The 15,631-nt window shown below is 33.8% G+C and overlaps 1 protein-coding gene across 1 annotated transcript in view; it reads left to right on the forward strand.

Moving 5' to 3' along the window:
• The window catches only part of LOC150078637 (glutathione synthetase-like), a 46,602-nt gene that overhangs the window by 14,426 nt on the left and 16,545 nt on the right, over positions 1–15,631 (forward strand). Inside the window, exons 4-6 of the mRNA XM_090382726.1 lie at positions 7,989–8,128; positions 8,535–8,577; positions 14,333–14,406. Coding sequence (XP_090238852.1) covers positions 7,989–8,128; positions 8,535–8,577; positions 14,333–14,406 — 257 coding nt within the window. The remainder of the gene's footprint in view (positions 1–7,988; positions 8,129–8,534; positions 8,578–14,332; positions 14,407–15,631) is intronic.

Below are 15,631 nucleotides of genomic sequence, written 5' to 3' on the forward strand. Positions count from 1 at the left end.
TCTTTTATGTAGAAAAGCATGCACAGGGGTTAGTGAGCAGGGGGCACAGCCCCCTAGTTATTTACACACCTGGGCCATAGGTCATTCACTTTTACGCAGAAAAGATTTGACTTACTCCGTCATACTTCTATATATTACTTAGAAAAGCATGTGCGGGGGTTGGCGAGCAAAGGCGGAAACCCCTAGTATTTTATTATTTTATTTTTTTGCTAGTATGGAAAAGGCTGTGGCTTCTTTGTACTATATCCTACTATTTGTTATTTATTTATTAGTTATTTTATTTATTATATTTGTGCTATTGCAGTACGCTTGATGTCTTTTGAGGTTATGATGGACATCATGGTAAGATCGAATCTTCCATACATTTCGAGAGTATAACTCTAAAATGGTGTTTGCAGGTTGGCCGCTAGATAGTTCATGGGACTGAACCTCTTGGTAACTCTCTAGGAGGCTTTTGAACCAGCTAGTGTATAATCTTGCTACTCCAGATAGTGACTCGGAGGGAGTCAAAGTAGTGTTTATACATGGGGGCATTGTCAAGGCCACGTTATGTGAAGGAATTAGGTATATTCTTGCCATGTGGACACCATATCCAAAAATTTTATTATTTCATACAGCATGTCCTCTCCACTTTTTCTTAATACTGAATTCATCATGAATTATCAAACTAATAAAACAAACTTATCTCTGAAAAGATCTAAACCTCCCAAACACTTCTTCATTCATTTTAAAAATATTCATGGTCTCAGCTCTAATCTCAGTGACGTCCATTTCCACTTAGTCTGCCAAATCCCATGTACTTTTTCTGAGAGAATCTCAGTTATCGGTTGATTCAACCACTGCTCATCTCAATAGTCTGAATTATTTGCTGTATTGCCTTTGCTTCAAAGGTGGCACTTGTGCACATGTCCGTTCTGATATTCTCTGTTAGAGACTTGGTAATTTGGAATCTCCTCTTTTTGATTTCTCTGGCTTAAAATCTCTTACCATATTCTGTTAAATTCATCTGTTGCCTCTGTCATTTTCTCCCAATTCTACTGATCACTTGGAACCTTTGACTTTCTCTCTTTGAAACTTTACTACTTTCTTCAGTCCAACTTTCCTAACAGTGAGGTAATTTTCCTTTGTTATTTTAACATTCACAACTCCAGCTGGCTCCCGTTTTCTAGTCATATGGACTCAGCTGGTCGAGATGCTGAGACTTTTGTAATTACTAATGACTTTACACAGATTGTTCGTTTACCTACCAGAATACTAGACAATCCTAATCGCACAGCCATTGATGTTTGATGCTTGATGTTTTTTTCACAAGCAACCCTTCTAAGTACATGGTTGAGGTGAATGGTCCTTTAGGCACTTCAGTTCACAACTTGTTGATGGTCTCTTGTCCAATGTAGTCTTTCTCTCTTGGCCATTCTCGACCTCGTGTTGTTTGGCATTACAAGAATACAAAATGGGATGTTCTGCAATATTTATTTTCTTCTTTTCCTTGGTAGGATTACTGTTTCAAATCTTCTGATGTCAACGTTTGCTCAGATTGTGTCAGTGAAATTATTCTTTTAGGAATGAAAGGCTTCGTTGCGCACTCCACCTTAAAATCTCATCCTCTATCTAAAACTTGGTTTTCCAATAAATGCACTAAGGTTGTTCAAGGTAAAAATATCGCATTTGGCTTGTATCCAAATCTCCAGGTTCATTTTCTGTCTACACCAAAGCTCGCAACAATTGTAAAGCATTTATTAATCAGTCCAAACTAGATTTCAATCTAAGAACTTGCTTCTTGTGCGAATTGTAGTTAAGCATTCCGGTCCCTTGCCAAAGCTATTGTCTGCAACTTTTGCCCATCTCTAGTACCCACCTCTGTCAAAACCAGATGGTTCTATTGCCACTTGAGCCAAAGATAAAGCTGATCTGCTAGTATCCTACTTTTCTTCCAACTCATGTATTGATGATCTTGGTAAACCACTCCTACCATTCCTGGTACAGTCTATTCAATGCCTCCTGTGGTCTTCTGTCAAGAGGATGTCAGAAGGATTTGAACAATCTCAGTGCTAAGAAAGTCCAGGTCCTGATGGTATTTCTCCACTTGTTCTCAAAACCTGTGCTCCTGAACTTACTCCTGTTCTGTTTCACCTTTTTTCACCTTGTTCCAGAGGTGTTTTCCTTTCTGTTTAGAAATTTACTTATATTCAGCCAGTTCCTAAAAAGGGTGACAAATCTTTCCCATCCATTATCATCCCATGACACTTACTTTTACTCTTTCTAAAGGAATGGAGAAATCAATTAACCGCCAACTCTTAAAATATCTGGAAACCTTCCATCTGATCAGTGATCACCAGTATGGAGTCCATCTGGCTTATAGACAAATGCAATGGAAAAGTTTGGTGAAACTCAAACTTGACATTTCAAATGATTTTGATTGTGTTTGGCATAAAGGTATAAATAAGCTTTCATCTTATAGTTTGCCAACTGTTTTTTGCAATTGGGTCCAGTTTTACACAGAGAAATGACTTCTCCACTAATACTGTGGATCCTCAAGGTTCAGTTCTTTCTCCCACTGTTTACCTCTTATATATTAATGACCTTCTTCCATTGACTGGAAATCCTATCCATAGTCTTGCTTATGATAAGCACATTACATTTCATCTGTCAGTTTGAGAAACCTGGTCCTACACAAACAGCTTCAGCTTTTTGAATATCCACAACCTATTCCTTAAATGCTGATCTCCAGGTAATTCTCCAGTGGGGCAAAGGTAACTTAGTTGATTTGAATCCTTCTTAAACTGGGTCCTCTCTTATATCTCGCAAAAAGGACTCTTCTGCTCCCATGCTTATCTGATTTCTAGGAAAGATTATATTAAGGATTACTCTGACTTCTAATCTCTCTTGGCATAAGCACATTATGAATATGGCTTCCTCTGCATCTAAAAAACTTGGGTTCTCTATTGCTCCCAGCTTTACTTTTCTTCCAAACAGCTGTTCATTCTGTACAAATCATAAATCTCCCCTACCATGGAATATTGTTTCCACACCTGTGGCAGTGTCCCCAAAACCTCTCTCAATTTTCTATATTCCATTCAGAAGAGAGCAGTTAGGTTATTTAATGATTAATCTGCAACAGATTCTACTCCGTTTCACTTTCTGCTGCATGCCTTTTCTACAGATACTTCCATGGGCACTGTTCTTCTGAATTGGCCTTTATAATTCCTGATTGCTCTTCCAAAGCAGTCCAAACACGTGCTGCTATCATTCAACATTCTTTTACTGTCCAACTTCAAACTCACAGTACCAGCTTTTCTTCTTCTTCCTAATTTATTCATTCCACTTCTGTTTTCTGGAACAACCTTCCTTCATATATATTTCCTGAAAATTACAATCTACAGAAATTTAAGTCTAATGTCAACAAGTATCTTCTTTCATCTTCTAACCTTCTAACCTTCAGCCCATGCATAGTACTATGTACTAAAGATTCTAATACCTCTTGTGTTTGGGATTTTCATAAAAAAAAAAAAAAAAGCTAATGCTAAATACTGATTCTTTTTGTTTGCAGTGTGTTTTTTGTAAAAAATTATTGGCCTTATACCTGAAAGTGATTTATTGAAGTTTAATATTTGCATTAATGTACAAGCCCACATTTATGAAAGCCATTGTGAATATGGTTGGTGTAATTCTTTCTTCCAAAACTTTCAAAGTAATTGGGAAAAAATCTTACTTTTTCATTATGGGGAAAGCTATTTTTATTAATTCGCCAATAATATATTATTTTTTTTCCAGTAATCTTTGAAAAATAAAAAAATGTATGTAGCATTTGTGAAAAATTGCTATAAGAATTATGCCATTAACTTCACAGAACTTGATAATGTATGTACTTAAATAACAATAATATGGATTTGGTTACAAAAATTAAGTACTATAGCATGCCATACAATTACAGAAGCCTATGGTTTTAATTTATCCATTCTCTAAATTCCTGAATATTGTAGTACTATCACAAGAAAAGAGATGAGATGTTATTGAAATTGCATTTAAAAGGATTTCAACAAGATAATGAATAGGAACAGAGACCAAATTTATTCTCCTTCCCAGCATTTTCTGCTCGGTTTCACAGGAAACAAATTTCCAATCACAAGAGAGGCTCTTCTCTACCTAATAAGCAGGATAGACCTGTTTTCAGCACCAGCAGAGCTCCAGATGCAAAGTAGCAAGCAAGAAGTACAAGTAACCTTTGTCTGTTCCCCCCCTCCAACCCACCCACCCCACCCACCCACCCACACACACACAGTATAGGATTAAGGCACGGCCTAGTAGGGCCCTTGCCCAGGGCACCATTCTTAAAGAGGCACCAAAAACAGAATGACAATGAGGCAAGAAATATATATATATATATATATATATATATATATTTCTTGGATAATATATATATATATATATATCCTTAGTAAAAGGGTGCTGAAAAATCTTTCTGCCCAAAGTACAGAAATACTTTGGTCCAGCTCTGCACACATACCACATCCAGGGCTGACATCACCTTACACAGTCTCCTCATCCCCCTCTTCTGCCTTAGATGCAAGTGTGATTTGTGCAGAGGACATCATGAGAGCCCAACATGCATAGCATTCTGTAAATATTTCTCTTCTGTTCCAGTCAGAATTCAAGGCCAAAGAACACCATATAAATGCTTATATGTAAATGCAAATCTCTTATAAAATTTTAATATTTATCTAAGGCCATTGATGAAGGAGTGAAATGTTCCAAAATATTTGGTATGTAATTATGTAAAAAGTTAATTAATTTTTTCTAAATTATGTTCCCATGATGTAGTGTCGGTGGTTAGTTTTCATAAAAGTCAGGCACACTATAGCCACTGCAACTTATCTGCCACTAAACATTCATAACACACATGCATAAAAGGCAACCCAATCTAGACGAGTGGTCAAGTGCGAGGGTGCATTAGCATACATTTGATGGGCATTGGTCCAAAACCTGTGTGACAGCTAAATATGGTTGAACAGTTTAGTAAACTAATAATGGTCATGCCAGAGTTTTAATTTTGAAACATTAAATTATATTTTATCTCAAAAGCCTGTTTGGCATTAGCATTAGTAGAGGCATACGATGCAAGAAAGCAAGCTTATGCGCCATCAGCCAAAAAAAAAAAAAAAAACTTCCACTTCACCCCCTCCGTTCGTTTGAAATACCTGTCCAGCTGAGCCTTAAATTTATTTAGGCTATCAACTTCACACCAACAAGGGATGGAAGTCTGTTCCACCAACCAACTACCCACTGGCTAAAGGCAAATTTCTGCACATCTATCCTACATCTGTCTTTCCTCAATTTGAATTTATGCCCTTTCAGGTGATTATTCTGAGCAAGAGGAAGAATCCCATCAGCATTGAGCATGCTCAAACCATTCAAGGCTTTATACACCTCATTCAGATCACCTCGCAGGTGCCTAGTCTCCAGACAGTTTAATCTGCAAAACGTAAGCCTTTCTTTGTAAGAGCAACCCTTATTCCATTCACTAATCTTGTTGCCCTTCTCTATACTTGTTCCAACAGCTCTACATTATTCTTCTTAAAATGAGGCCCCCCAGACCTGTATACAGTACTCAAGGTGTGGCTTGACCATTTCCTTGTACAAGGGGATAATCACCTCCTTATCCCTGCTAGAAAAATTCCTGTATATCATTGACAAGACACCACGAGAGTTGATATGTTACTCTGGGGTTACTGCTTCCCATAAATGACTTTACATTTGTCCATGTTAAACTTCACTTCATTTGCCACTTCTCAGCCCATCTGCTCAAATTTTCTAGATCCTATTGCAGCAGCATACTGTCATTAGTGCCCTTAACAACCCTGCCTACCTTTGCATCATTTGAACATTAAGCTTGATATACCCTCATCAATTTTATTTATAAATACAGAAACCAACAGTGGACCCAACACTGAACCCTGAGGGACTCCATTAATAACATTAGTCCAACAAGAGCAGTGTCCATTGATTACCATTCTTTGTCTTCTCCCACTCAACCATCCCTTTATCTCTAGCAGCAATTTACCTCCAATGCCACACTGCTCCAGTTTGTGCAGCAGTCTTCCATGTGCAACAGTATCAAAATCCTTTCTGAGATCCAAATATATAATATCAAAGTTATTCTCTGCATCCTTTGTGACCACAACATAGTATCCAATCAGATTGGTCAGAAAATACTTTCCCCTTAACAAAACCATGCTGTTGTCAGAGCTGTAACTGAAGTCTTTTCTAGATGATCCTGCAGTGCTTCTTTAACCAGTGCCTCCATTAATTTCCCTGGAACAGAAGTTAAACTAACAGGTCTATAATTAGTTGTGTTGCTCTTTGATCCTCCTTTGTGAATTGGGGTCACATTTGCACATCTCCAATCCATGGGTACATCTCCTGAGTCCAAGGAACTCTCATAATTATGGCTAAGGGTTTGCTTACTTCCTTAGCTGCCTCCTTTAATATAACTGGATAGCTCCCATTCACCCCGGTTGCCTTTCTTATGTTTATCTTCAACAATTTCTCCTCCACTTTCCTCTCAGTTATTACAAAATCATCTAGCTCACTGCCAGAGTTTAATTCGCCTCTGGCATTCCTCTTCCTGAATAACTCCTCATGTGTGAATATAGATGCAAAATACTCATTTAGTTTGTTAGCCACCTGAGCAGGATCATCAACAGTTGAACCATCGATATCCAGTGGACCAATCTGATTCACCCTCTTACTTCCAGAGTTTACTTAGGTAAAGAACTCTTTGCTGTTTTTCTTTGCATCCTTTGCCAAAGATTTCTCACAATCTGCCTTTGTCTGCCTAACCTCCTTTGTGACTTGGTTACAGACCAGCTTATATCTGCCATAGGCTTCTGTGTCATCTGCTAATTTATATGTATCCCATGCATTTTTCTTCTCTGCCATATGTCTTATTAGTTCATCTGACATCCATTTAGGCCTAAACCTTGAACAATATTGCTTAGTTGGTATGTAAAGCCTAGTATCTTCCAAGATTAATTCTTTGAATGCTTCCCATTTTTAATTTGCTGTTGGTAACATCATCAGTTGGTCCCACCATATAGAATTTAAATACTGTTTCAGACCTCCGTAGTCGCCTTTAGACCCCTTATGGTGGTTACCTCTTTGAGTAAATCCCACTGTGATCACTGCCACCTAGTGGTTCCTTTATCTGCAGATTCTTAATGTATGAAGAATCACTACTGATAATCAGATCAAGAGTATTACTCCCTCTAGTTGCCTCTCAAACATGCTGATGTAGACAACAATCATCCAATAAATCCACAAAAGCCTTGCTAGTGTGTGAATGACCAACCCACAAATTCCAGTCAATATCTGGGAAATTAAAATCCCCCATTATAAGACTCTCCGATTTACTAGCCCACTCTATTTCCCTGTACAGTTTTTTATTTTACTCATCAGAGTCATTAGGCCTATAACACACTCCTTGCTTATGTCAACCAAACTGACTGAACACTGCACTGCCCAGCAATGTTGACTGGCTGCACTTTCTTAGATTTTATGTGTTTCTTAATTAATAGTATAACCCCTCCTCCCTTCCTATCCTGTCTATCCTTCCTGTACACATCGTATTCCCCAAATTTCAGTTCTGCATTTAAAACCCTTAATTTATGACAAATCAAAATATAAGCATGCCCTAGTATTAGGTTTATCAAAGAAAATTTGCTGAACAGAAAGTTAGGGCTTACTGTGTAATTTAAGATATTTGATGATATCATTACATGTATTTCTATAGCATATTATACTATTTATATAACTTTATTACCAGTTTATTTTTATTACAAACAAACTTATTAAAATACTTTGTTACTCTTTCACTATTTCTAGTATCTGCCTCCTGATATTCTTTGTATAGGTAGCTTACAATCATTTATTACATTTATATTGAAATTTTTATATTAAGTGAATTATTTTCCTTTTATTTTCTTACAAAGACACTTAGTTTGGGGATGCTGAGGAGTGATTACATGCTGGATGTTGGGGATGATCAAGAAATATTATTAAAACAGGTTGAAATTAATACCATAGCATCAGGATTTGGTGGTGTGACCTCTAGGCTGCAAGGATTATATAAGTATGTGTAATTATTTTCAGTAGTTATCCTTGCTTTTCATATTCATATTGAGATTTGATATTTATATTATTGCTGCAGATTTCTTTAAATATATTCCTTCCAATATTTTCTTATTTGAATTGTATGTTGTTGTCAAGGCATTGTAGACTGAAAGATGTTTTTCTAGTATCTTGTAAAGGAATTAGTGATGTGTTAAATTGCATAGGAAAATTTGAAACAAAGTAATCTGTAAACCATCTATTTCAATTTTATTCCATTCTACTTGTGGTAACACCACATACTAATGATAACAGTGCCTCATTTTTTAAATTATTTTTATTTTTTGGTTTTAATTTTATGCTTCTACTGTTTTTGTGAGTTTGTTGTTTTGCATTTTTTAAAATATTTTTAATTTGGTTTCTTTCAGATTTGTTCTAAATAAGTTGCATATGAAAGTAGTTGAAGATGATGTAAGTAAAACAATGAACCCTGCATATATTTACATTCTATTGAGCTTGAAATGCTTTTCAGATTCAATAATAGCAATAAGTCTTGTGAATTTTTCATTCATAATTCTGCATAATTCTTTGGCAAATATGCTTCGGGCAGCATAATTCTTTGGCAAAAATAAACATTCTGAACAGTATTTTGACTTATGCAACAAGATATATGTGCAATTAAAGGCTGATACAAGTGACTCATCATGAATATTGCATGACCTGCTGTAAGTAGGTTCTGCAACAACAGGTCATCAATGAACAGTTTTTGAGAATACATCCTATACAGTGGCGATTGCCTAAGCGCCAAAAAAGGTTTTTGGCCCTTAGGCAAGAAATCATTTTGGGCCCCTTATTTTCATTAAAATAAATTTTAATTAGGTATAATATAAAAAAAAATGTTGAATCATTTTAATTACATAAATATGTATTTTATTTATGATTTCTTTATAATTTTACAAACATCAAAAACATAAATTAATATTACAATATGATACTACTTATTAAATACAATTTTACAAACAAAAAATTATACTATAGCTAATAAATTTACAAAAAAAGTAAAAATGTTATTTTTAGCACTTTTCAATTTGCAAAATCATTAATAAAATCCATTTTACTGGCATATTTGTGCTCAATAGCCAACATTGCACAATCTACTTTGATCAATAGCATTTCTTTTATAATATTTTATTATTCATAATTTAATAAATGATCTTCTTTTGGCAGAGGCAGCTGGCAGTGTAAAAATAACATAAAGTAAAAATTTCTGAAAAGTCAAATAAAAAAATTGTCTGATAGACATGTCTGCTGATAAACCTTGTTTAATAAGTGTGATTAAATTACAATATTGAACAGCAGTTGGGGGGGGGGAGAGAGAGGGTACAGATGAATACTTTTTTATGAGATTTTCACACTCACTTAATATTCAGCATTTGACATATTAATTATTTTTTTCGGTTCTAGTATTGCACAATAATTTTTTACTAACTTCATACTTTCAAAACAGTTTTTAATTTTTATTATAATTTTGTCTAAAACAGTAAAAAATACTGATTTTAAAAAAACTAATCTCTATTATCAAACAAAAAAATCTGAAAATCTGAAGCTAATTCATTGTATTGCCTTTTAGTTCTACGTTGTCGTTTGTTTTCAAATTTGGGATCTACCCCCAAACTCTTGGCAATTTTCTCAGATTCATATTTAATTTGTTCATATGAATTTCGAATGTTTTTTATTGACTCGATCCAATACAGAAGTACATTCATCAAGGTCTATATCATGCTTCTGTACAGTTTTTGAATTATAATTAATTTTGCACACACGTTATTCAAAAATATACAAATGAAATTAAAATCAAATGTCATCATTTGCTTCATTATTCTAAGCGCTTCATCTCAGTCTGCTTTTTAGTTGATTTAAGATTCATTTCTGTCAAAGCTTTTATAAATATCTGCAAAACAAACTTTCACAGCTGTTATAGACTGTAATCTACCAGACCAGTGAGTAGTAGGGTTGAGTTTTTTTAATGTAACTTCAGATTCCCCAGTAAATTTAGAAAGAAGATCCCATCTTTTTGTACTATTTTGTACTATTTTCCAAAAAAATTATACAAAATTTGAAGAATGTCTAAAAATGATGAAACGTTATTACAAAAATTTATGCTATCATTAATAACTAAATTTAAATTGTGACTTCACAATGAATGTACTCTGCATTTGATTGGATCCTTTTAATGCGTGGCTGCACACCATTATAAACCCTACTCGTGGAATTAGCTGCATCACATCCCATCCCTGACTATAACATTTTTAAATGGGAATATTTAATTTGTGTAATATTTTCATTATATTATCCGTCATAATTTCTGCCAAATGATCATTCATGTCATAGAATCCTAAAAACGTTTCACAAATTTCAAAATCTTTGGATTTTTCATTTTCATTTTTGCCACGAATTATGTGAACATGTCATACAATAACACTAATTGATCTTTTTTTGTGAGATCTTGAGTAGTATCCAAAATTAGTGAATAGAATGGTGCTGAATTAATTTTGAGTGTAACACTTTTCTTTTGTTAATTTGGTTTCTTTTGTTAATTTTTTACCTGAACGTTCTATTAACTCATTTTGGATAGTGGGGCTTAAATAAGTTACTGAACCAGATGGCTTATTAATAATTTGTTTCATTACATCATCATAGTAGGAAAGTAAACGGACTTGCGATAAAAAATTGCTGTTGTAATCTTCCAAAAATAACCGTTCTAGTACCATTTTCCAAAATGAGGATTTGTATCTTACTTGTTCCTCAAGTTCCTTTATCAATCGTTGCATTCTTTGCCACATTTCATGTATAGCACATGCCACAATATGATGTTGAGAAATACTGAGTTTTTATCTGAAAAGATAGATTTTTCCAATCTCGTAGTCCGGAGTAGCAAAGCCACAAACGAGAAAATGGACAATATGTTGAAGTACATATTGTAGTACGTGTCACTAAAACTTCTATTTTGTTGTTCAGGATCCCTTGGAAATGGTCCTTTAGGTCTCTGAGGTGACAAACTCATGTTTCTTTTTGTTACATCGGAAATGTTGATGTCCATGTATTTTCCAAGATTGTTTGAGGGAATAAACGGTGCAGTGCGTTCAACACTAATCTCCGACAAAGGCATATCTATTATTGTTGAATTGTTTTCGTTTGATGACCCTGCTTGATTTAAATGATCCACAGATATATTTATACCAGCGGCATTCTTTTCTGCATTTTCCGATTCAATACTGGTCTTTTCTTTACCTTCTTCTGGATATAATTCATTACTGTGTTTTGTTTGGTTTTTTTTTTGGGAGCATTAGCAACTAAGGCCATATTGCTCTGGGGATATGCGGTGGTCATTCCCTGACCTTTCCGCATCCTCCGTATTTGGTGCTCACGGGCTCGAAACCCAGTCTAATCAAGAAGCATGTGCTATGCACTGCTGCTCCTGCTCACCTGGCTACAGAAGCGCCTACTGTGTTTTGTAAAGAAATTATCTAACTTAGGTAATTTATTGACTGCTTGTTCTTTTGCTTTCTTCATTGTTCTCTTTTTGGGCTCCATTCTTTCCCTTTTTCTTTTTATCCATTTTTAACTAAAATTTTTATTCATTTAATTTTAAACTTTATATTTTAAATACAAATAGCAATAATAAACAAATAGATTTTTGTATGTCAAGTGCTGTTTTGATAATGACTTGAACTTGAACAAACTTGAATTGAAATTAATCAACTAACAACTTTTGACCACCGTATATGGCTAAATGTTCGTATACAGTGGGGCCTATCCCTCTGTCCTCCTGTCAAGTTGGGGAATCCCAAACACCATACGATATGACACATATATATATATATATATACAGTAACTGAATGGGTGTCTGATCACTATACAAAGTTGCATTTGTAAAAGCAAAATAAAGACTGCCGCCACCTGGGTTTGTTATGTTTTGGCGATAAGATATAAGAATTCCTTCCTTATTCTAGATGTATAACATTGTTGAGGAGCTCAGTGAGAAAAATATTTTCATTACATGTTGCATCTGTTTATAGACCCTAGCACAGTAGGGGTGGCCTCTACTTGTATCTGTTTATAGGCCCTGGTGAAGTAGGGCTCCTAGGCTTTGCCTACTTTTACTATATGGTAGCTATGCCCCTGATCCTGTAGACTGACAAAGCATAGTTCACATGGGAGGGCATTTGTAACTATATGCATTACTGGTTGTGCATAAATCTGCCCAACTATGCTTCAATGGGGACTAATAATATATGGGTCACTATTTTTGGATACAAAAATCAGAGGCCCTATTCACTCTCCATTTTGTCCATTTTGTAAGGAGCATTTTTTTCTGTTATGTAACCAGACTTGCCCGTTGATGTACCCTTGGTCTTGTGGCATACAATGTGGTGGTTTCAATGGTATGGTGCATTTTAGCAATACTATCCACTATCACCTCAATATTCCCTGAGAAATGGATAGGCCATGGCTGTCCTATATTCAGATCTCCTGATCTAAATTTATTGGATTATTTTATGTGGCCATTTGAAAGAACAGATTTATGCTGATGCTATTAGAAGATTTAGTCACACGTCTGCAACTATCATTGTGGATGCCTTATATTAGACATGTACATTGCAATCTGCGCTGCCATGTTATGCTTGCTGTGACATGCACAAAAGGCATTTCAGACATCTGTTGTGCAAGCAAACCCTGTACAATCAACACCAAAAGTGTAATGAATAAATTGTTACTTTTATATTTGCATTTTGTAAATTTCTCTAACCACTCCTATCTTACAAAATATAGTAATATTCTTCTTGCCCTCTTTTATTCTTCTTGTTCTCTTTTATAAACTCTTGACTCAGTCTGGCCATCCCAAATTATAAACAGAAAATTTATTTGTTATGCTTGGTCACTTGTTATTTAAAATTATTACAGTTATTATTACCTTTTTTTTTTAATAAAAAATGAAATATTTTGCAAGAAAATGTCTGAGAGGAGATTTTTCACCAGAAAAATGAAAGGAGATTTTAAATATCACAATGCAATTTTTCATTGCGTTGTGATATTTACCTTGATGGTATTTTGGAATCAGAAGTATAAACCTTGGCACAGTTTTTCTGTAGAATTTATAAAAATTGAGAAATTCAGTGAGTTTTTTTTTTTTAATCTCCTTTGTGATAACAAAACTAATTAATTTTAAGAGCATCATTAATTCCAGACATTTTGCCAAAATTATTCTGGAATCAAATTCTTGTGGGAAAAATGGCAAACCCCAGCTTAGTTCTCGATTGTTTATGTGAATTTTGAGTTTACCCGTACTATATTTATCATGTTTTCTATTTAAAAAAAAAAAAAATCAAATTCAAGTTTTGCTTCACTCTTAACAAATGAGCTCACCTTACAAAATCAAGATTATTGTACTGGCTGTGCAGGTCATTTTATTAAGATTAATTAAGTTAAAATTAATTTAGATTTTTTGGAATTTAGATATTAGTTGTTTTGTTTTTTTTTCAATTTTTTTCATTATTTAAAACTATTTCTGATAAATAGTTTTAAATATTTAGACTATTTTATGGGGTTAATAAATTAGTACCACTGGTGAACATGCACTATTTATAAGTGAAGCTTAAATGAATTTCTATTATGTCTATTTAATTAGCTCTCAAAGTATTGGAACATTTTTCAAAACATTTGTTTTTTTTTTATGATAAACTTATCTAACTTTTATTCACAACCCATTCCATGTATTCTTAACTTTATAATACTTTAAAACTTTTGTTCAAGTAGTTTAGATAACTGATTTATGCATATGTGAATGAATAGACTAAAAATATAATGCTTCTTAAGTGTTATATTTTGATGTATAAAATAAAATATAAGTAGTATAAAAGCAAAAACAATCTTTTGTTTTTGCTTTTATACTACTAAAGTAATTGCAAATAATTTATCACATCCTAATCAATAACAGTGTAAATAAAAACATAACAGAATAAATTAAAATTTTATTACAAAATTTATTTATACAAAATGTTGAGTGGCCTTCCATACTGTAGAAAAACTAGCAAGCACATTTGATAGGCATCATATGCAAGCTGTATGATAAAAACAAGTTTTATTTATTTATGTATGAAAGAAGAAGTAGGTGCTTTTCTGAGTTTTGATTACAATAATATATCACTTCTAGTGATCTTTGCAGCTTCCACTCAGTGATGCTGTCTATCAGTTAGCGCAAGGAATGATATCTGCATGGGAAGCATATGGTCAGCCGGAGTAAGTATTAGCTATTTATTCCAAACTGCTGCAGTTGTATCTGTTGCATATTACATTTATTATACTAAATATTTAGACTCAAGCGTTTAGGGCATAAGCCTCAAGCTATGAAGGAGTCTAGACTATGTATAAATATAGTGCAAATGCATCAGGAATACATAGCTATATCTGAATAAATCAGATTATTCACAATATGAGATATAACTTAAAACGATGCCATTTTATTAATAATCTGATTTATTCAGATATAGCTATGTATTCCTGATGCATTTGCACTATATTTATACATAGTCTATACTAAATATTATAATTTATGTTATCATTAATTACACTATGTAAAAAGAAATATTTATATTTAACTGCTTCTTATTGTGTATTTATGTGCTGAATGCAATAGTCATTACATTCTCTCTAGTGTGAATATTTTGGTGGCATTTGAAGGCTTTATATTTTTATGACATTTATATGCATTACACAAATTTATACCGTTCCGTTCCAAAGTATGAAATATATAAGAAAAACCAGTCTAAAATTTTGTCTATGTATGTATTATATGTACCTTCATAATATGACTATGTACATAGTGAAATGCAAGCATATGGCATCGAAATGAAAATAAGAAACAATTTAATATTAAATGTAATATTTATTAGAAATTTCAAACAAATCTTTCAAACCAGTGCCTTTGCTAGCAAAAAAAAACTTATCCCGCCAGTGCTATCACCAGTTTCGCTAAAGTGTTGATAAAGGAGTTTTGCCTTTTCACGAATGATGAGTGAACTTAACGGAATTTTATTTTGAGTTCGGTCTTCTATCCACAGATTTAAAGCCTTTTCCATTTTTTCTAATTTAACATCACGAGTTACAGAGCAAATTTTTGAAGCAATTAGCACGTTTTCATGGACACTACAGCGGATTTTTTCTTCCAATTTTTTGATTGATCGTACCGTTGACTCTTTGATTTTATAATGTTTTGCCACTGAGGAGACACTTTCACCATTAGAAATTTTGTCTAATAACTCAATTTTATTCGCTAATGTCATCCCCTTCTTTGATATTTTCACATTTCTTGTTATTCGTAGCCATATTTTTGTACGGGTTAGAAAGAACTTGTCCACAATAAAGTCACTTCGTCCGTTAACACACTTGAAAAAGTCTGTTTTACACTGCAAAATGGTAGATTTATCACTTTTGTAAGCATATCAATTTATAAATTGATAAATTT

This window comes from Mastigoproctus giganteus, chromosome 10, assembly GCF_048544385.1.
Source record: "Mastigoproctus giganteus isolate SK-2022 chromosome 10, ASM4854438v1, whole genome shotgun sequence".
NCBI classification, from domain to species: Eukaryota; Metazoa; Arthropoda; class Arachnida; order Uropygi; family Thelyphonidae; genus Mastigoproctus; species Mastigoproctus giganteus.